Raw genomic sequence first — 22,555 nt, forward strand, 5'->3', positions numbered from 1 at the left:
GACCAAAGCTAAAAAGAAAGTAAAAATTGTATTTATATTAGTGGCCAGAGAAACGACTCCAAACAAATTAAAATGTTCTTATTACAATGTTCCATTTCTGCTGGAGAATTTTCAAAAACAACTTTTTATGGAGATTTATGTCATTGTAGACTCGGCATGATATGGTTCTGCAAATGCAAATGTCTTTTTTCCACGGAAAATATCTCATAAAAAAGAAATAAAACGTGACGGCTCCCTTTCATAAGTCATAAGAAAGTTAGGTAATAAAATAATGTCAAAAGAGAAAATGCAAGAGACAGATGATTTAATTTTCAAGCATAACATTTGATGAAATATGTCAAACGAGGACATGTAAACATATCTTATAATGACGCTGCCTCTAAAACTATCCCTGTCCTGCTGTGCCTCTGAGCTCCCATGGTTTCGTACTGTATCAGTTTACAGAGCATGACATCACTAATGCAAACACTGTACTCATGTTAATCTTCTTCTTCCTGATGTGGCAGGCAGACAAACGGAGGCTTTGTGGCACACTGATAAGACGCTGCCTGTGGTTGGTTAATGTACCTGCTCTCCCAGCCAATCCCTGCCAGCTGAATGTCCACCAAGGTGGGATCAAACATGCAACACACACAGCAGGCCAGATGCCCTATGGCAAACCTGTAGGAAGTAGTAACTGATATATTTTGTAAAATGTCCAACTTTACTAAATATAGCAGAAATACATTGGCAATTTTAACATTGTATATCTGATTATTTTGACAAATTAAATAATTGATACATTTATTTTCAGGGATCTTATAATAGTTATATAGCTTATAAATATATATTACATACTTTCCCCTGTTGACTGTGTTGAAGCTGAAGAGGTGGTTAGCTTAGTGTAGGATAAATACTGGCATCGGGGGGGACAGCTATACTGGCGGAGGTCAATAATCTGCATATCTCCAAAGCTCATCCATTCACATGTCTTATCCTGTTTGTTTAATCCATAAACACCAAATGTTTTACAAAATGACGAACTTTTTTAAAACTATAAAGATTTTGTCAATACATTTTATTGATGTGCAACATTTTGCTTACAGTACAATAATCAACAGGCACATGATATCAGCTCATTGCAATCATTTTTAAAGAAAGTTTTACACGGCCTAAATTATTTCACAGTATTTAATACTTTCTGTATAAAAATAGGAATAATTCAGAGGTGAGACTTATGAATAGCGTCACGTCTGAATAATAACTCAACAAGATAACGGTGACAGTCACATCTTGACCCAAATACATCTTAAATCTTAACACACAAAAATACAGAAAATAACATATATATTAACATACATTTCAAGTTCCTTGCTATTGCCAGTCTTCAATTTTTCAGACCTTTACCCTTTCATCATTTATCCCTCGGTTCTCATAACGGCAGCATCATCTCTGGTAGCTGCAGGACCACGATCGAGGCGTCACCATCTCCCAGAAGCTATTCTGTTGAGACAAAGTAAAAAATATCGATCTAAATATGGTAACATTATTTGAAATCCTTTTATACATTTCATCTGTATGATTTAACATCCATACATCATTACTAATCTCATTTAGGTCTATTTTTAGAGAGCCGTTAACTGTGTTAAGCCATTGTGTGAGAGAATGAGGCGTGCTTGGATGCTGTAGCTGGTGTCATCGTAGAATAAGTAGTAGTACATCTGGGCCCATCTGTCAGGCAAATCCCTCACATCTGTGACTTCATAAAATGCTTGGGGTTGGAAGGGGGGCTTTTTAAACGATGAATTACTTGTCAGATTTTTACAAACATGCTTTTTCTTAACACATGTGGCTCTCCTCCATAGGCTTATGTTTGTAAATTGGGTAAGCTGTCTCTTTGAGAACACATTTCTACAATTGATATTGGACGAGGAAGCGTGTGGGGCAGTGGGCTAGTGCGTTGGTGTTCGGATCAGGGGGTCACAGGTTCAAACCCCACTGCAGTCAGCATGTCGTTGTGTCCCTGAAGACACTTCACCCCAAATTGCCCCTGTGGGGATTGTCCACAGTATTGAGTATGTAAGTCGCTTTGGAGAAAAGCGTCTAACAAGTAACATGTAATGTTATATGCGTGTCCACACTATGCACGTAGTCTGTGTAGTAACAGATGCTCAGGAATGACTAGAGATAAAAGGAGACTACAAAGCCAGGATTATAAAACAGTGAAAGCAGTTAGTCTGATTCATCTGGTTTCTGGCGTCAGTATGACGTCCAAAGTACCATGTGATGTTTTAGTCTATTTATTTGTCTTTCAAGTTTATTCACCTTCTGACCTCCTATTCATTTTTCCTTTAAAGTACGTCACACATTGGGGTCGAAGTGTTGTATTGCAAGTCACATTTCAGTCACATTTGATCTGTCTATGTATTTTGCTTTCTTTATTTAAAGGATTTAGATGTTGTTCAATCATGATCACTGAGCTTTAACACAGTCCATTGAGAATGTTTATTTAAACCTTCAAACACCATAATCAATAACTAAGAAGAATATCACAGTATACTATAGTAACAAGTGTCGGCTGGTGGCTGGTGTTTTAACCTTGTGATTCTGTGTATGACTCAATCTGTGTTTCATCATAACGTAACGTGTAAGTGTTTATATGTCTGTGTCTCCGTAAACATATTTTGAGTGATCCTTATACGATATAGTGATGTTGTTCCTGTCAAACTTGATAAAAAGTCAAGCTACCCTTAAATAGAATCACCATAATCACCCACAAATAAATGAAACCAGTCGGATCATCTGAGCATAGCTTCCTAGAGCCTTTTCTAGAACTAGCATGCACATGTATGTGGAGCACGTACCTCTGTCCGAGGGCAGTGTATCTGAGCGTACCACTCCTGTGAGTACAGACACACCTGGACGCCTTGTCCCAGGAAGAGAGACGCCCACATGAGCACATTGTACACGGGGCTCTGTCGCTTGTCATTCATGGCAAAGTTGAACACCACTGGGAGAGGATAAAGTAAGTCAATGTTATTGTTGATTTTGTGTCAAGGTTATCTGAAGTTAAACAGAAACAGTGTATTTGTGTTAAGGATGAGATGTGTGCTCGTAAGAACAAGGGCATACAGTAAGAGCGTGAGACAAAATCAAATCTTTTGTGAAATGACTTCTTATTGAGCTCAGAGGAAAAGGACACAATGAACACTATGAGAGTTGTCTGCTGGAAATAGCTTTTAAATGTGTGTATTGTGAATACATACTGATTTGAACTTTGAAGGCACAGTCCAGAATGTAGAAGGGGACATTTACATATTTAACAAGCTATTGCATTCAGAGTGTTTTTAGTGATTTTCTTTTGTGATTTAGTAATGAGTTGGACATAATCATATTTTTCATGTTTTGCTTTTCCCATCTTATTTCATTCTTTATTTGAAAGGCATGTATTCAATCGGATGCTTTCCTCCAGCAGCAAGGTCCGTGCACCGATAATGTCCAGTTATTTTTAATGTGAAGATTGTTCCTCAAATACTTAGTTTAACCCTCACCTCCAAAGATGGCGAAGAGAAAGAACAGGACGGGATAGAAGAAGCCGAAGCCCATTGCCAGGGCGTACTCATGGACGACAGCAGAGACGATGAAGACGGAGAGCATAGCAGCTGTTCGGAATTTCTTTTTGGACAGCTGCAGGGATCAGAGGAAGGAAGGGTTTGGGTTAGAGGTCAGGAGGGCTCAGCTGGGAATTTGTGTCTCTAGAATTACAGGACGAGTGTTACACTACTATAATGACTTAACCATGTGACATGCTGTTTTGGAAATACAGACAAAACCAATTGGGACATCACATTATAGTTTTGTACTATTATATATTGTATTTAGCGACAGGCTGTACAACCACCACGGCCCTTGGTGGACCCCCCACACACATGGCCTGGAATACCCCTGATCTGAAATAACACTGTCTGTAATATACATGCAAGCGCAATACAGTATACCCTCCTGCAATTTCATTTATTTTTATTTTTAATTAGTTAATGTATTTCTCTCAGTTAATTTACAATTGGCTGCTAGTTTTTGTACTTATATAGTTGTTAATAACGTGTAAATACTTAGCCATTTGCCCCGCCCCCCTCACTTTATCTGTACTATCTGCTGTTGTAATCATTTACATTTCCCTGTTGTGGAAGAAATAAAGGATTTCTGATTCTGAAATAAAGGATTTCTGATTCATTTGTAGGTTGCTGTATTGACAATGGGCTCACCCAGAGGAAGTCTCTGTATCCGTATTGGTAGAGCCAGTCATGAACGACCACATTCCAGGTGCGGTAATAGTTGGCGAAGGACGTCGAGTTCCACCAGTCCTAGAACATCAATGCAGAGTGGTAAAATGAGTTTGTGGATAACAAAAATAAAAACACAGTAAATAAGGCTTCCCTCACTTCTGGCATCTCGACAACTGAAAACACATACTGATTTTCATGAAGATAAACTGGTGAGAGCCAAACCTGTGTGATCTTCTTAAATGAAATACAGTATGGCTTTAAACATACCCAGAGTATAAGAGTGTGTAGCTCTGGCATACAATGCTTCCAGCTAATGTAGAAGTTTGCACTTAAATGAAGCGCTAACACTGGAACAATTACAGGGGAGTTGATCTATGTGCATTGCAAAAGGTTTAATACAATTGATAAAAAGTTGTTTTATATTTTGGTCAACTCAAATCAGCATCACACACAAGTATGGTGTCAGTTGCGTCTTATTTTCAGGTTTCTAGGCACAACACAAATTGGATAAATCATTCGTAATCATAACATTGAGTACAACACTATGTCACAGCTTGTCCAAGAGCGAACTTTAGCCTAGATTATGAGGACGGAGACGTTTTTGGGACCGTCAGGCTGCTGCTGTAATTTCCCCACATGGAAGAACAAGCACATCTCCAAATAAAGTGCTCACAGGAGGGATGATGCCCACAAAAATCAGCCATGACAAACACCTTGTAAAACATTCTGTCAGCGAAACGCAGGAGCTCCCCGAAGAGGTTGAGCCAGCAGTGCAGGAAGGCGAAGAAACACAGCAGGAGGAGCATTATACCTGAGACAGGGACAGACAGAGAGAGGGAGTTTGTGAGCGACACTTTCATTCTGGGCATTGCTCCCAGCTTTCTCAGAAGAATAGTATCTTGACGCTGCTCTTAAATCAGCCTATACACAAAAAGCCCTTCTTTAAAAGAGAGCAATAAATATGCCAGGCTTTAATACCTGCATTTGATTGCATAACCGCATATAATCTTATCACTCTAAAACACTAGAGACTTGTTTTCTCTATTTCCATAAGGGAAACATTAACCTGTTAAGCCCTGAGCCTGTCCAGCATTGACTCATGCAGATAAGAGATGATAGAAATTGTAAGCATAAGTGTTGTTAAGAATGAGGATGGACTTTAAATAATATGTTATTCTTCTCATTCGCCTGACAAAACAAGAAGCTGCAGTAAAGTAGAAAGTAGGAAGTACCTGGTAATATTGAGTGGAACACAGCCAGGACCATAGTTCGTTTACTGAAAGGCTGTTTGGTCTCAGGTCTGAAGACGGGCACACAAAGGCGGACCAGGATGAAGTAGGCATAAAAGAGGCATCCAAAAATCTGCAAATTAAGCATTATAAGTTAAAAGCAATTCCAATCTAGAGCTCACTTCAGAATAAGCACAACAGGAGATAGTGATGTGACCTCAGAGATCTGAGATTAAAGCTGTAGTTTATGATTGCTTTACGTTATCCAACAATACACAAGCGCTACAAGCTACTTATAAGTCATTAACCTCACTACACCTACTTCGTTTTTCTGTCACAATCTACACAATGAAGTTTAACTTACCATTCCAGTTGTGATGCCAACATACTTCCATCTTATATGGGTATTCCTGCAAAGAAAGAGACACGATGTGACTACAAAGTAAATCATGAGGGATCAGCAAAAGGTTCAAAAGGACAAAGTGTCTTACCGAGGATATGATTCCCTGTAGATGAGAGTCGGACAGAAGAGGAAGTACAGATAGCTGGAAAGTGATGGGAATCTGGGGCTTTCTCCTGAGAAACAAAAACAATTCAGTCTGTATGACCATCAAAGTCAGGGGTCCAGTTTTGAGTCCTAAATTCTAACAGTAAAATATATTTTAGCAGTTAAAATGATCCAGAATGACTTTTAAAAATGGGGTTGGTTAGAAATAGCTTATTTAAGGTCATTTAATTGGCCTTGTTTCATTATGTGGCACAGTACCAGCCATTAACAGCTCCATGTGTGAACGCTTTAGCTTTACAGCACCTGAGTACAGGGACCTGCTAAGAAATGGCTCCCTTAAAATGAAGTGAGTTTATCACACAATCATTAAGCCATTAAACAAAATTGTCCACATAGAAAAACCTCTAATCTCTTTTGCTGAATTTAAGATGTAGTTCAGTCAAGCTCCAAACCTGCTGTTCTTTCATTTAACATAGCTATTAAAATATGTGTTAACATTTTGTATTTTTCAACTCTTTCCAAAACAAATATATTTTACAGAAACTTTTATAAAGTTGTTTCTGCCAGTCTTTACATTTTTATTCAGGAGTTTTAAACTGGAGGCATTTTACTGAAATAACTATTTATGTCTTCTGCTACGCAGTCAGAGAGAGACACATTCCTCACCACTAACACACTTTTATGACAGGACCTCATGGGACTGTACATATTCAATTTAATTTATTGCATGTGTGTTTCAGTCTGTGTTGAGTATTCATGGTAACCTGCTGAGTTCTCTGGGAGTCATTTCTCTCGTGTCTGAGAGTGTCATCATGAGTAATGGTTCAGCCTGAGGATTAAATACACCTGACATCAATACAATGCAGTTCAGTACCTTCCTTTGGTGTGTTCCTCATGATAACAGGACCGGTTTCTCTTATGAATGAGTAGCTTTTCATCAGGAATCGAATCTGCGGAAAATAGATAGGTATTATGTGAAACAGCTTCTCCGTCCGTCTTTATTGCATGAATTGACAAGGTGTCTGCAGTGAACAACTATATCCTTGGGGCCTAAATCTCATGCTCTACATTTGAACGTATTGACCTAATGATTCATTATCTAGCTCACTTCTGTAATTAACCGTGAGAACATAGACTAAAAGGGAACTATAGCACAACAGGCGCCATTTAAATAAAATGGTTAATCATTTTTAGACAGCCAACTGTGATTCAGACATGATGCGTGATTAATCTGCATTCTGCAGACAACAGGGAACCAATTACTTTTTTGCACAATTAAGTTAAGTAAACACATTCAATTATGCATCAAAAACCAATATCAAACTGTTGATATGTGGTATGGAGGGCACCAGAATTACGAATGGACTTATTGGTTCCAGGTCAGATGAGGATAAGGACCGGGTTTCCCAAAAGCATATAAGCACTGGGATTATCTCACTCCATCCAATGAAGATAAAATGATCGCAGGACTAAGACGGTTTTGGAGCCCAGGGCCAGTGTGATAAAGGATGAGAAGGTATTACAGAATGCACCCGTGATGTTCAGACGTTGGCTGCATTGAGATCGACTTTCTGTTTTGGTGACTTTCCAGTTGGAAGAATCTCATCTCTCCAAACTCTGGCCAGCAGGCTTTTCTTCTAACAATGTTCCTGCTGATGGCTGCATTTATCATTTTGAGTTCCAATGAAGATCATTTCATCTACAGTCCAGGGTGTTTCTAGGACATGTTGTTCCTAATAAAAAAAAGTTCACGCTGCAATAAAAAACCCTCTGATCCTCCTGCAGCAGAGATGGGGACTCGAGTCGCACTTAAGTCGCACACACAGAGACTTCAGACTTGACTTGGACTCGTGACCAAAAGACTTCAGACTCGGGTTAGACTCGTGTGTTGGGACTCGTGAACAATGATTGTGTTTTCTATTTTTGGCGTATTAAAGGTGGGGTAGGTACATTTGAGAGAAACCGGCTCGAGATCGCTAGAATTTGAAAATACACAACCGGAGATAATCTGCTAGAGGCTGCTACTTCCTTATAGAGCCCGCCTCCTCCAACACACACGAACGCGCACATGACCAATGAGGGCACGAGATAAATTTGTGCCCAGATGGAAGGCTGACAGGCAGGTAGGCCATCCAGTTACTTTAGCCGGGCTCATTACGCAGACGTGCGCGCCTCTGTTACTACCTCGTAGTAACACAATGGCGACCGGCGGCACACCTGCGGCTGTACCGCTTGTAATAATTAGGTTCAACTACAAAAACTTCGAGCAAAACGCCGGCGGCACCAACAAAAGGAGCGCACACTGCAAAGTCTGGAATATCAAAATTAAGGATGCTGGCGCAACAACGTCGAATTTCATCAGGCACTTGAAAACTCACCCGGAGAGGTCAGTCACATTAACGCATATGGACGGTTAGCAAACATGTTTAGCAGCATCAGCTGTGTAATGTTAACTTAGCTTGCTACTAGCTTTGTAACTGAATATTTGAAAAGATGAGTGAATGTTTGCTTGTCACACTTGTTTGAGTTGAGTGGCGTTGACATCCAACTCTTGACATGACATAAAAAAGGTCGGTAACGTTAATCATTACCCGCTTTTAAGTACTTTTAACAGTTTCACTGCGGGGGATTAATAAAGTATTTGTGATACTGATTTCTGATTCTGAAGTGTTTGCATTTAGCTAAAGTGTGATGTTTTTCCTCATATTGCATTGCAATAGCCTGTTTAAAGTGATCATATAACAAACAACTAATCAGTACTGATACTGTATGCTAATAGATATAGGAGTGATAAAAACACAGTAAATGCTTTGAATTTCTTAGATATAGCTGTGCAGTATTCTTAACAGACTGGATAGCAGCAGACAATAGAAGGCTTATTAAAACCAGAAGAGACATGAGACTTTTATTTTTTTAGAGACTTGAGACTTGACTTGGACTCGTGACCAAAGACTTGAGACTTGACTTGGACTTGCAAAAAAAGACTTGTGAACATCTCTGTACTGCAGGAGTTATGAAAACGATTGTGACTTGGAACTCCAGACAACCTCTGGTTGTTTACCCGCACTTTCTCGGAGCAGCTAGAACTGTAAACACTGACCTGCTGCTGCTGCTGGGAAATCACACATGAAGTGCTCATGTGAGCTGTTTGTTGTCAGCTGTTTAATTCAAATTCACAATAATTGACTTATTCATGTATTATTGTTTAGCTACAAGTCATCTAGCAACATCCAATCCAACATTAATAAATGTGTGCTAATTACTGGTACAATCTGCTGCTCTCACTTGTTCCCTGTTGATCTGTTAACTGTGGATGCAGCCCGACTCCCTGCAACAGCCATCCCTCCTCCTCGTGTGATTTAAGCTTGGCATTGCTGCCTTGCTAAGCTCTAATGATCGTGTGTGTTATCTCTGATTCAGTACTATTACTGCATGTGTCAAAGGGAGATTAATTCCTCGATGCTGCTTAGATACTTTGAGAATTTCTTCAAGCGTCTTTTCCTCCAAAATTACTTTGACCTATACATACTGTAGTTAATGTGTTTGGAGCAGATCATATGTAAGATTTGTTAGGGCTATGCTAATATATCAACATCTGACTAAACAATATACATACATGGGCCAATACTCACTCAGTACAGAAAGTTTGAGAACCTCTTGAATTCAGTAATGAAGATATGTCTTTAGCAGGACCTTTCATTGCAGTTTGATGGACACATTTGATCATGGTTAATAATTACAATTTTGTATCCTTTCTGTACTGCATTTATTTGTACCTTTTTTGTCCTTCTTTTTTTATACGAATAAGCCAATTCTAATACGATACATGCTGATGTATCCTGAAGGCTTATGGGCAGTTCAAAAGTGTTGCACCCATAGACTGTATATGGTTGCACCCTGTTCTCAATAAATACAAAAGTTGTTATTCCTCAAACAGACACTCACCTGCTCTAGAATCACAATAAACCGCGAGGCTGTTGGCAGCTGGTACTGTACGACCACAAAGATGGGGAAGAGTCCCAGGACGTAGGTCTGCACTGCAGACAGGATCAGCCCCGCGCCGAGGGACAGACCCAGCTTAGAGGGGCAGGTGTGGTACAAAGACCCCCAAATCACCAGCGTGAGGTAGGGGACCAGCAGCGTGTAGAAAAACATCACAGCCCAGGCCCAGACCACCGTCCCCAGCTTTCCGAAGGCGAAGAACAGCAGATCGAACTCCAAAACTATCCTGGGATGGCATAAAATAAAAAGTACAATCATTAAGTGAAGGGTATGACAAAGTTATTACAAAGAAGAAAATAAGTGATGCGCTCTACTTGCCACAATGTCTTGTTTTAGCTTCAAACAGGGTTTTAAATTAAAATGTTATTGATATCAAAGCTTGACTGTTTTGAATAAATGTCAAGCATAGTTAAATGTTTTTGAATTATTTGCTCTGAAAGACCCCTCTGGTGATAGCAATTGATTTTCAAAATTGATTTAAAATACCCATTGTCTCACTGCAGCATGTCAAAGGGATGGTGCCATTCATCACGTCCAGTTGTATATTACATTTTTTTATTTCATTCTCCAGATATCAAAATCAATGTTAAATGTTTGTCGACGTATCAAATTATTTGCACACAGTCGAGTTTCCCGATGGAGGAGCACAAGAATGCGTCTGCAAGCGAATCATTACTGAGCTGCCCAGAGCAACACAGACATACTCAGAGGGATTGATTGCTCTATCGTTGCTGCCAAACGGGCAGAGAGGCAGGGAGAGTACTAGGAGGAAGGGACACAGGGAAAATGAAAAAGAAGATAGGAAAGTTTTTAAATGCTTTGGGGTTTATTGAGTTTCTATTAGATTTTACGGTGGCCCTGAAGTGCGAGACACCACAGCATTTCAGAAAACACCACAGCATTTCACAAAACGCTACAGCATTTCACAAAACACTACAGCATTTCAGAAAACACTACAGCATTTCAGAAAACGCTACAGCATTTCAGAAAACACTACAGCATTTCACAAAACGCTGTAGCATTTCAGAAAACACTACAGCATTTCACAAAACGCTGTAACATTTCACAATGGACGGAAAGGGTATTCCTTTAGGGAGAACACTTCTTGTTTATGATTGGACAGAGCCAGCCAGAGAAGCACTGCTGTCATTGGTTGTTTTTGCTGCCAGTCAAGAAATGACGCTTCGTGATTGCCAACACATCAGCCGTTAGCACACAGAGCTCACAGCTCCTCATATCTGTTCAGAAACTGGACAAAAGTTAAACAAGTACAAACCACAGACTGTCTGTGTCATGGTGAATACAGTCGCTGCTTTATTTATGTCTGTATGACGTTGTTGTGAGTGTGGATGGAGCAGCTACAGGTTAGCTCAGCCTGATGGATCCGATTCCATTCAGAAAACACGCATTTTAAAAGCTTTTCGCCTGCCGTCTTGTCTGCCGTCTTGTCTGCAGACTTATCAAAGCGTTAATTCATGGCTTTTACTAACCGTTTTCAGTATGTAGTTACTTCGGCATCACTTTGTAACGTGTATTACAATTAAATAGTCGCATAGTGGAGTTTGAGAACAGACACACACACACCAGAGATGGGGACTCGAGTCTGCAACTCGGACTCGAGTCTGCGACTCGGACTCGAGTCGCACTTAAGTCGCACACTGTTACGTGCCAGGCAGGCTGTACATGTGTGGTTTTCCTTCCCTCCTGTGTTTCTCTCTTCTCCCTGTCTTCTGCACAGCTAATCAGCAGCTGATCGGTATCTGCCTGTGCACCTGAGTCTGATGGCTGATTGGATCCTCTCACCCTCAGCTGGCCTATCAGCAACCAGGGCCGACCATAAAGGAGGCACCCAGGAAGTCTTCTCTCTCTCACTCTGGGCCTGTTGCTGAGGAAGGAACACGGCTGTGCTTAGCAACTAAAGCTCTTTGAATAATCTGAACTTTGTTAATGTGTGTGTTGAGAGGTGGAGGAGTTAGGTAAGTCTGGGGTACCCTGTACATTTCTCACCACCGAGCTAACTATTGTTTAGACACACTAGGTAAGCGGATTGTTGCCACCCCTGTATATTGTTTTGTCAAATTCTTTGTAGTTAGTTAGTGAGGGTTTTTGTTTGAGTTTGGTTTCAAAGGATAGTTGTAGAGGTAGGCCTGGTTTTGTTATGCTTGTTTCTTTTGTTTGGCACAATCCTTTGACTCCTCCTCCTCCTCACAAACAGTTTCTGTTTAATTGTATTATCTGATAGGTTACAAGGAATAAACCTTTTGTCAACCTTTACTCTGACTCTCTCATACTTATTGGTTGTACGTTATTGTCTCCAGGTCCCCTAGACCTTAGTGGGGACGTAACACACACACAGAGACTTCAGACTTGACTTGGACTCGTGACCAAAAGACTTCAGACTCGACTTGGACTCGTGTGTTGCGACTCGTGAACAATGATTGTGTTTTCTATTTTTGGCGTATTAAAGGTGGGGTAGGTACATTTGAGAGAAACCGGCTCGAGATCGCTAGAATTTGAAAATACACAACCGGAGATAATCTGCTAGAGGCTGCTACTTCCTTATAGAGCCCCTCCTCCAACACACACGAACGCGCACATGACCAATGAGGGCACGAGATAAGTTTGTGCCCAGATGGAAGGCTGACAGGCAGGTAGGCCATCCAGTTACTTTAGCCGGGCTCATTACGCAGACGTGCGCGCCTCTGTTACTACCTCGTAGTAACACAATGGCGACCGGCGGCACACCTGCGGCTGTACCGCTTGTAATAATTATGTTCAACTACAAAAACTTCGAGCAAAACGCCGGCGGCACCAACAAAAGGAGCGCACACTGCAAAGTCTGCAATATCAAAATCAAGGATGCTGGCGCAACAACGTCGAATTTCATCAGGCACTTGAAAACTCACCCGGAGAGGTCAGTCACATTAACGCATATGGACGGTTAGCAAACATGTTTAGCAGCATCAGCTATGTAATGTTAACTTAGCTTGCTACTAGCTTTGTAACTGAGTATTTGAAAAGATGAGTGAATGTTTGCTTGTCACACTTGTTTGAGTTGAGTGGCGTTGACATCCAACTCTTGACATGACATAAAAAAGGTCGGTAACGTTAATCATTACCCGCTTTTAAGTACTTTTAACAGTTTCCCTGCGGGGGATTAATAAAGTATTTGTGATACTGATTTCTGATTCTGAAGTGTTTGCATTTAGCTAAAGTGTGATGTTTTTCCTCATATTGCATTGCAATAGCCTGTTTAAAGTGATCATATAACAAACAACTAATCAGTACTGATACTGTATGCTAATAGATATAGGAGTGATAATAACACAGTAAATGCTTTGAATTTCTTAGATATAGCTGTGCAGTATTCTTAACAGACTGGATAGCAGCAGACAATAGAAGGCTTATTAAAACCAGAAGAGACATGAGACTTTTATTTTTTTAGAGACTTGAGACTTGACTTGGACTCGTGACCAAAGACTTGAGACTTGACTTGGACAAAAAAACAAACACACACACACACACACACACACACACACACACACACACACACACACACACACACACACACACACACACACACACACACACACACACACACACACACACACACACACACACACCTGCCCTGGTCGATGTAGTCCACAGCCAGTGTGCTCAGGCCGAACATGAGGAGTACAGCGATGAACATGTGGTAGATGGTCCTGATGTGGTTGATCTCAAAGAGTTCACTGAGGAAGAGGAGGAGAACTGGTTGAGTAAATTGTATGAATGTTAATATCTGCCATTCCGCATACATGTGCTAGGTTCATTTTTAACAGTATAACTTTGTACGCAATCTACATACAGAACTCATATCTCTGTAGACTCGGAATGTCTGTCATAACAAGTTGCATAACTCCTCGCCCACACACCATAAAGCTGTGGGTATGGTATATGAGAGATAACTTTTAACCAACAGAAAATGAATCAGCAACTACTTTGACAATCAATTTACATTTTACAGCATCACACAAAACATCCTCTGCTTTTCCTTGTCCTATGTGATCATCAAGTGGATATCTTTGGGTTGTACGGTGGGCGACAGGTGCAAACACGCTACAACGGCCCAATGCACTTCCATCAGGAGAAACACACTGCAGCGTCAGAAACGATGCAAATATAAAAACACAAATGTGCCAACATTTTATGTTTTTTGTTTTGAGCTTCTTACAGCGATATATATTTGCAGCGTTTGGTTTATGTAGCGCTTTTAGCAAACTATGTTTCATCAGTTGGTCAATGTATTTTAAAAGCGGCGCATGTATTGTCAAGTCGGTGGAGATGTTTCTTCTTTTGCATGTGTTTTGGCATAGTTCACCACCTTACATATCATTTCTGACTTACTCCAACAGTGACGGCCTGGCCACAAACACTTTGCCGTCATCCGTTCTCTGAGATCTAAAACAAACGACAAGAAAAATTGGAAAGACACACATTTTACTAGAGTTCTTTAGAGGATAAACATATATCTCCAAAATCAATAAGGAATAATATGTGTGCGAGTGAAAGTTGCCCCTCTTCCTCACCTGGGTGCAGATTTGCTTGTTGTCTTTCCATTGAATGTTGCCTGTGTTTGGGTGAAAGACTCAACGGTTTCAGTCAGAGCTTGGTCCAGTAAATCACTGAGCTGAACCTGGACCTGCTCCAGGACCTTCTCCTTCACCCTCTACAGGACGACACACAGGAGGAAATTAATATTTGGATTTCTAAATGGAAAGCCAACTCTCATGAATCACAGTACTATGCAAGTTGCAGCCCACATTTTTCACACTTAAAATATGATGTTAAGCTGTATCCCTACAGTTTTAGCTTCTATATTTGATTTCCCCAGATGAGTAAGACAGAGGAGTGAGAGCATGATCAAGGTACCTCAATTGAATATACTGGCTGGAATTGAAATGATGTGTTACCTGCAGTGACGGGAAGTAAGTAATAACATATAACTGTGTCACGTAATTTAAATAAATGGAATTGTAATCAGTTACGGGTACTGAGGAAAATAATGCAATTAAATTAAAGGTGGGTACATTTCAGAAACCGACTCGTGCACTAACATTTGAAAGTACACAGCCGAAAAGAATCCGCCCCTTCCTTCAGACTTCCTTACAGAGCACCTCCTCCAACACACATGAACGCGCACATGACGTCAGCAGACTGGTGAAAGTGGCCGCCTGTTGCTGGCGAGAATAGAGGCTTCTCAATACTCAAATCCCCTCCTCGACTCCTCGGTCCTCCGGTAGTGACCCGGAAATAAATTTCAGCGCGCCATTTTGAAGGACGTCTCATTTCTCTAAATGCACACCCGGTTCGGTTAAAAAAAAAAGGCCCAAATGCATAATTCCAGGTTTGTTGTTATTTACTTTTGAACAGTAGTGCAAGTTTCAGTTTAAAAATAAGGAACTCTGACATTTTGAATAATTAACTGTATTAAACAGTTAAAAACAAACCACAAACAGTACCACACACACTCAGATGGCCATAGTATCTATAATGGCTGATGTCAAACAAAAAGGTTTCATCAAGCTGTAAAACTAAAAAGAATGTCTTGAAAATATTACATCATAAATAATAAGAAAGTGTTTCAAGAACGCAAAGTCGTTGAAAAAATATGCCAAAAGCTTCCGTTATTTATTTTGGTCTCTCGGCTCTCATGTCTATTGGTTTATTACAAACAGTGGGGATCAGCTGTTGAACTGCTGTTGTCTTTTGCCGGGCTCCGGTGATTGGCAAATCTGGGTGATGCCTTCTGATGTGATTTAGCATGTTTGGCATGTGTTTCCATTAGCATACCGCACCGCTATCGAACAACGCCGACACACCGTCCTCTTCCGATCCACTGCGCAGTGCTTATCGTTTTATAGATCTATTCTCATCCACCATCTTTGTTTGTGACGTAAAGAGTGTAAGAGTCACGTTTCTGAATCGGGCACTCTGAGTGGATGCAGTCACAGCCAATCGGATTCAGAGTGTTGCCTGTCAGTTCCGTTGCCTGTCAGTTCCGTTGTTATATGTACTGAAACGAGAGCCGGTATAATTCCACGCGCGAAAACAAAATAAAAATTGGAATACGTTATTTTAGTGTCTTAAAAGTGGACTGAGGTATGAAGGGTTAACGTTACATCTTAGGATAATTTTTAGTCATGTTCTGTATACATACTAACATATAAGGGTATTGACTTAGTGTGGTTTATCTTTTTGTTGCTGCTTTTAATTTAAACTGAGCTGTTGTGTTCATCAGTAAAGTGGAACTTCTGTGTGAACTATTCATATCTTAAACTGCACTGTAACTTTTTATTCATGTATTTTTTCTTTTAATGTTTCTTTTATTATATTTTACTGTTTTTAAATGCCTTTGTCTGAATGTCTTTCATTTTTGTAAAGCACCTTGACTTGCCTTGTGTTGAAAGGTGCTATATAAATAAACTTGCCTTGGTTACTCCATGTTTACTAGCTATAAGATTAACGTTACAGTACATCACTCTTTTTCACTTCTTACTCAGTCAGCCAGAGTGCAGATATCACCATTAGATTCACAAACCTGAAACATCATCCATTTCTTCACTGCTGGTGATGACATTGTTGTCAGCTGCTGCTGCTGCTGCTGCTGCTGCTGCTGCTGCTGCTGCTTCGATGAAAATAACTTTCTAATATCCATAACTTTATAGGCTATTAGCTTAAAACTCGTCAGGCACTAGGAAGGATCACTTCTTCTTCAGGGTAGGGAAGGCTACGCAGTACGCAGGATAATGTCCCGCAGCGGCTGCCTCTCTGGTGGACTCCGGTACTGCACATTACTCCCGAGACATTTTCAAAAAATGTTTTTTTTTTTAAGTGAAACATCCGGGGCTTTTCAGAAAACATCCGGGGCTTGAGCCCAAGTAGCCACCCCCTAGCGCCGCCTCTGTGTACAACACACACCTACATACTGTACCACACACACCTACAGCTGCTAAAGCATAATCAGGCTACAGCCGTTGTGTATTTTATTGTGAAGCACTAAATGGTTTTAGAAAAATATGGACTCTTTGTAGATATCTACTAAACTAAAGCAAATAAAGAGAGTAGGCCTGTTATACTGAGTGATATATATTCTACACACTGCTCTGCTTTCTGCAGGACCTCACAGCTGTTCTCACTGTAAACATCGCGTTGCGATGAGAGCAGGTTCTCAAATAATATCCAGGGGATGCATGCAGAGCTGTCATTGGCTGAGATAAGTCCGGCCGTGCGTCACGCCTCCACCGTTCCCGGAAATGCATCCGCGGAGGAGCCGTGGAGGAACCATCAGTGTATCCTCGGTTATAGCTCCTCCAGAGAGCCTCCTCGATGCTCGATCCTCGGTCCTCGGTGTGCATTTAGAGAAATGAGACGTCCTTCAAAATGGCGCGCTGAAATTCATTTCCGGGTCACTACCGGAGGACCGAGGAGTCGAGGAGTCGAGGAGGGGAAATTTGAGTATTGAGAAGCCTCTAGTGTGTCGGTGTGTGTTGTACAGTGCGCAGATGCGGCGGACAGTGCTCTCATACTTTAAATTGCATATTTATATAAATATATTTGTGTGTGTGTGTGTGTCCGCATCTGTAGCCTGTTATTGTCTCATTATACCGCACTCTCAATGAATTCAAAATAAATATGTGGGGGAACAATGTTCAGCTGATCTAACAGAGATTATAAAATATGACAAAACACTCAACAGCTGATGCAGCTGTTGCCACGTAATAATGAACGGACGTCGCTTTAATATGACCGCTCAGAGGAGAGGAGTTCTCATTTCGGCCCTTTCTCATTTCATCAAATCCCCCTCCTCGACTCCTCTGTCCTCCGGTAGTGACCCGGAAATGGATTTTAGCACGCCATGTTGAAGGACATCTCATTTCTCTAAATGCACGTCGAGGACCGAGCATCGAGCATCGAGGAGCCTCTCTGGAGGAGCTATAACCGAGGATACACTGATGGCTCCTCCACGGCTCCTTCGCGGATGCATTTCCGGGAACAGAGATGTTTCAAAGAGTCGTGACGCACGGCCAGACTTATCTCAGCCAATGACAGCTCTGCATGCATCCCCTGGATATTATTTTAGAAACTGCTTTCATCGCAACGCGATGTTTACAGAGAGAACAGCTGTGAGGTCCGTGCAGAAAGCAGAGCAGTGTGTATAATATATATCACTCTATAACAGGCCTACTCTCTTTATTTGCTTTAGTTTAGTAGATATCTACAAACAAAGAGTCGATATTTTTCTAAAACCATTCAGTGCTTCACATAATAAAATACGCAACAGCTGTAGCCTGATTATGTGTAGGTGTGTGTGGTACAGTGTGTGTGTAGATGCAGCGGACAGACAGGTCTCAGTTGGTTTGGTGTCCTCTGCTTAATTTGTAATACTTGTAAATAAAACTTTTGGCCCGTAATTTATTTTCCTCATTGCAGCGACCAGAGAGGGGGGGGGGGATATCCAGTCTCTGATAGTGTTACGTTATTATGAATGCTCTGTTTGATTCTGAAATTGTATATATTTATATAAATATATACATATATATGTGTGTGTCCGCATCTGTAGCCTGTTATTGTCTCATTATACCGCACTGTGAATGAATCAAAGTAAATATATAAGTCATCATGAACACATCTGTCCATCAGACAGAGGGCTGCTGTGCCTCCTGTCATCATTAATGGACGTCTCTTTAAAATGACCGCTCAGAGGAGAGGAGTTCTCATTTCTCTAACCGCCTGCTGCTTCCCCTCCTCTCTCCTCGGTTCCCCTCCTCGGCTCCTCGGCTCCTCCGCTCGCATCTCCTGTGGGCGGGACTAAGTCTCGAGGATAGGAGTCGAGGAGGGGAGTCGAGGAGGGGAGTTAGAGAAATGAGAAAGGGCCTTCGTCTGCTGCTTCCCCTCCTCGGTCCTCCGCTCGCATCTCCTGTGGGCGGGACTAAGTCTCGAGGAGGGGAGTCGAGGAGGGGACATTTAAGAATTGAGAAGCCTCTATTGAAGTACTGCTGCAATGCACACCCAATGAGGGCACGAGATACATTTGTGCGTGCACGAGATGGAAGGCTGACAGACAGGGCGGCAATCTAATACTTGTACTTTTTACAGTATTACGGCTTCCACAGATGACATTTTTTTATGGATTTTTTGTCAAAGCACTTAAGATATTCATTGCTATCGGGATGTTAAGAGCATTCCATGGAATATAACAAAAAGTGTATCTCGAGCCGGTTTCTGAAACTTACCTACCCCACCTTGGTAATCAAAAATGTAGTCATATTGAAAAACATTTGATAACTTTTGACAGAGTTTGACAGAAATCACTGCTGAGTGCTGCTATAAGTTAACCCTGACCTGTTCAATATTTGTTAGAAAGTAATTACAATCCAAATGTAATAAGTTACATTACTTTAAAGAAGCAAAAATACCAACAACATTATAAAAGAAGCTGTTTACCTGCGCATGTTTCTGCCACTGTCTTAGATCTTCATCTGACATATTATTACGGTTTCCAGCTGCTGAGAGAGGAATGAAAATTGCATACATTGAAACAGTAAAATATTCTGGACATATTGCACCTGGATTAATATTCAGTGAAAAACTAGAAAAGCTGTAGAAATATATTTTTGACCATACCAGGACCGGAGATCTCCTCTGACTGAGGGGTCTTTATGTTTCGGTGCACCACTCCATTAGGTGTCTCTGGAGTAGTCATGGTTACCACCGGATGACGTCACAGCACCAAGCACTATGTACTGGAACTTAAGAGGACAACCCTGTAGATATAATATAGAATAAAAAGGTAAATATAGAGGTGCAGCTCAATTGCAATATAAATGATACAGTTCATTGGGTAACACATTGTGCAATGTGATTGAGTAATGCTGCCTGGCTCACATTTGCCAAATCTAGCCTCTCTTGTTGGTCCAATCAGGAGGGGGGAAAATTACAGCCAAAACTGACCCTCTTAACCGTACCCATGCCAGTTTAGTTCCAAACATAGTTCTTATCTCTGACAAATCTGCTGAAACAGTGAGACACAGTGCAGTGCCCTCCACGGACTGACTCACCCCAATAAATGATTTCAAAATCAGTTGTTTTCTCTGCTTAAATAGCTATGACACAACAGGACAGAGGTACAACATTTTCAACACTCACAATGGAGGGCGGTGCAGCAAAAGTTTTCCACCCTAGAGTATATGATTTATTGTGAATTTACCCTTGTTGAAGCTTGTCGAGTTGAGAATCTCCAGCTATAAATTAAGAGATTAAATTAGGTCACAGGCCCATTGCTGGCAGGTTGCCTCATGTCCAATAAGATTAATATTCTGGATGAGCCTCAGTCTGGAGGAACTTTTTAATGTGAATCTCAAACTGGAAAGGTGCATGAACTTTATGCATACACAGGGTGAGGGGTTTTGAACTTTAGTTACCTGAAGTGTTTTTCCCTTACAAGAGTGTTATCACATAGATCAAGCTAAAGTAAACAGTGTAAACACATGATAAAGTGGTGTACCAGTTCCCAGAGTAAGGTCACACTTTATAGATAAGGAGCACAGCAAACAGGCAAAGAGGTGAAAGACACAGAGTGACCTCATTTTCTAATCCTTGCTGTCTGATCATCTCTCACAAGAAATGTCAACACAGCAGATAAGATTTGCACAGATTATACATTATGTACATTACAGGAGATTGGATTTGGGTTTATGGCCCACCTCCACGTCCTTTGGAAGTTAAAAATCTTTTGAAAATGAAATATGAACATTGAGCTTGGATCAGTACAACAACCTCATAGTACATGTTCTTTCATTAGTGCCTCCATTAACACAGCTTCTTAAGCCCAATATAATGTTGATGATGATTAATATTACTGTTTCAGATGGATAGCCGGAGAGATGAAAGCTACCATGAGACAAATTAAGACAGTGAAATGATCAAAGATGGGACCATTTAATCACATCATGATATCAGAGGTCACAGCTGCATTGATGTATTGATTGAATAGTTACAATTAATAGTGACAATGAGCTTTATCAGTCATCTTGAGCTACAGTAAACTGAGGATAGACTGAGAAACACTCAAAGATTGATGTGTGGAGGTATACAACCACAGTTTGAAGTCTCATTTAAAAAACAAAGTGTTTACAGTCGGGTGGTTAATGATCTATCAGAGGAACTCCTTTAAAGTCAATATTTTGTATTCACATCAATTGAAAATACTTTTAAAGTGATTAGAAAATCTGAAAACCAATTATATTTTTTCTAAGTATGCAACTTTAATGTAATCCCTTCCTGTTTGCAGTGTCTATATATTACAACCACACTAAACTACCAATAGTTTTCAACAGTAATAGAGTTCAATTTTTTTTCATTTTTTAAACTTACATTTCTACAGCAGAAACTGTGAAATCTACAATAATCATAAAAGGGACAGATGAGTGATATATCCACGATCAACATGTGTTATTGTGTCAGGTTTATACTCACAGTCGTCCAGCATGTGGCTCAGGCAGTGTTAGCATCGATGTTTCCTGCTGGAGGGAGTTGCCGGAGTGTTTTTAAGAAGGTCTGTTACAGTTCTTGTGATCTCTGTCCTCTCCTTTCCTCAAATACATGTTGCACTTTGCCCTTTTGGTTCCTGGCCCTGGGCAGCACATTCCCCCTTCTCCTCCTCTGGATGTATGAGGTCATGAAGCAACAGTGGAGTTTGTCCTATTGTCTCATCTATTCAATAACTGTCATCGCAATATTTATTCATAGCATGAATTGTATTATTGATTTTCATGCCCTTTCTGCTTGGCATAGCTTGTGTGTGGAAAGGTTCCCAGACATCCAGGTGAAAGGTTTTCTACAATACCGAGTGAAAGACAAAAACATCAATTCTAGCTGCTTTGATTTAAAATTTCAAAATGTATGTCACTTGGTGGTTTGACCTTCCTTCACTGTGGAGATACATGTGATGCAGAGCTTGACACTAGAGGACTTCTGCAGAAGGATAGATGTGTGTGTGCTCAATTTAAATCTCATCTTAAAACGATGACAAACGTACAAGATGACCGTATTGAAACATCATTGTGTTTTTAGAGGGAGGAGCAAAAAATGACATGAGAATGGATAAACTCAAAATGTTATTCAAAGCACATTATTTCTTCACTTTTGTGTATTTTAAAGCTGCAAAGGGGATGCATGAAGATGAACTTTCAGTGAAAAATATACATGTTCGTAAATACGCCTCACTGTGGAAATATGTTTTAAAAATGTAGCTGTAAAGTGTATTAAATTCAAACAAAGCAAGACCAGTCATTGAGGCCAGACTGGCCAGACACACCGTTTGAATCATTTGGACACTGTATTCTGCGAGACGTGAAAAAAACGTGTTTGTTTTTAGAAAATTCGCCCAAACAAACTGGTTGTACAATCAGTGTGTTGTGTGTCCTAGTCTAAAGAGTTTACATTGGACAGCAATTTGAACAAACAGGGAGCTGTGCTCTAGTTTGAATTGTTTAGGTTGACGTCAGTCT

The 22,555-nt window shown here is 40.6% G+C and overlaps 1 protein-coding gene across 2 annotated transcripts; it reads right to left on the reverse strand.

The window, feature by feature from the left end:
• Positions 1-1,038: 1,038 nt before the first annotated feature.
• soat2 (sterol O-acyltransferase 2) lies at positions 1,039-21,671 on the reverse strand. 2 transcript variants are annotated; one of them, XM_034082074.2, is made up of 16 exons: positions 21,522-21,671; positions 19,671-19,810; positions 19,491-19,549; positions 14,573-14,712; positions 14,391-14,444; positions 13,628-13,735; positions 9,948-10,230; positions 6,877-6,952; positions 5,986-6,070; positions 5,859-5,904; positions 5,498-5,627; positions 4,979-5,076; positions 4,245-4,343; positions 3,531-3,666; positions 2,844-2,989; positions 1,039-1,482 (listed from the first exon to the last, which is right to left on the reverse strand). In XM_034082074.2, exons 2-16 carry the CDS (start codon positions 19,747-19,749, stop codon positions 1,426-1,428), a joined length of 1,596 nt encoding a protein of 531 aa, XP_033937965.1. In that variant the 5' UTR covers positions 19,750-19,810; positions 21,522-21,671; the 3' UTR covers positions 1,039-1,425. The 2 variants fall into 2 exon arrangements, with proteins under 2 accessions (XP_033937965.1, XP_033937964.1); XM_034082073.2 differs by having other exon boundaries at positions 19,491-19,552; positions 21,522-21,670.
• Between the last annotated feature and the right edge of the window lie 884 nt (positions 21,672-22,555).

Source organism: Pseudochaenichthys georgianus, chromosome 5 (genome assembly GCF_902827115.2).
Source record: "Pseudochaenichthys georgianus chromosome 5, fPseGeo1.2, whole genome shotgun sequence".
Taxonomy (NCBI): Eukaryota; Metazoa; Chordata; class Actinopteri; order Perciformes; family Channichthyidae; genus Pseudochaenichthys; species Pseudochaenichthys georgianus.

Coding starts and splice junctions, on each gene's coding strand:
- soat2 (XM_034082073.2), bottom strand. CDS start 19,749: ATGACTACTCCAGAGACACCTAATGGAGTGGTGCACCGAAACATAAAG. Junction 10,231..13,627: donor GACTACATCGACCAGGGCAG/GTGTGTGTGTGT, acceptor ATGCCATCCCAG/GATAGTTTTGGAGTTCGATC. Junction 3,667..4,244: donor GATACAGAGACTTCCTCTGG/GTGAGCCCATTG, acceptor TGATCCCTGCAG/CTGTCCAAAAAGAAATTCCG.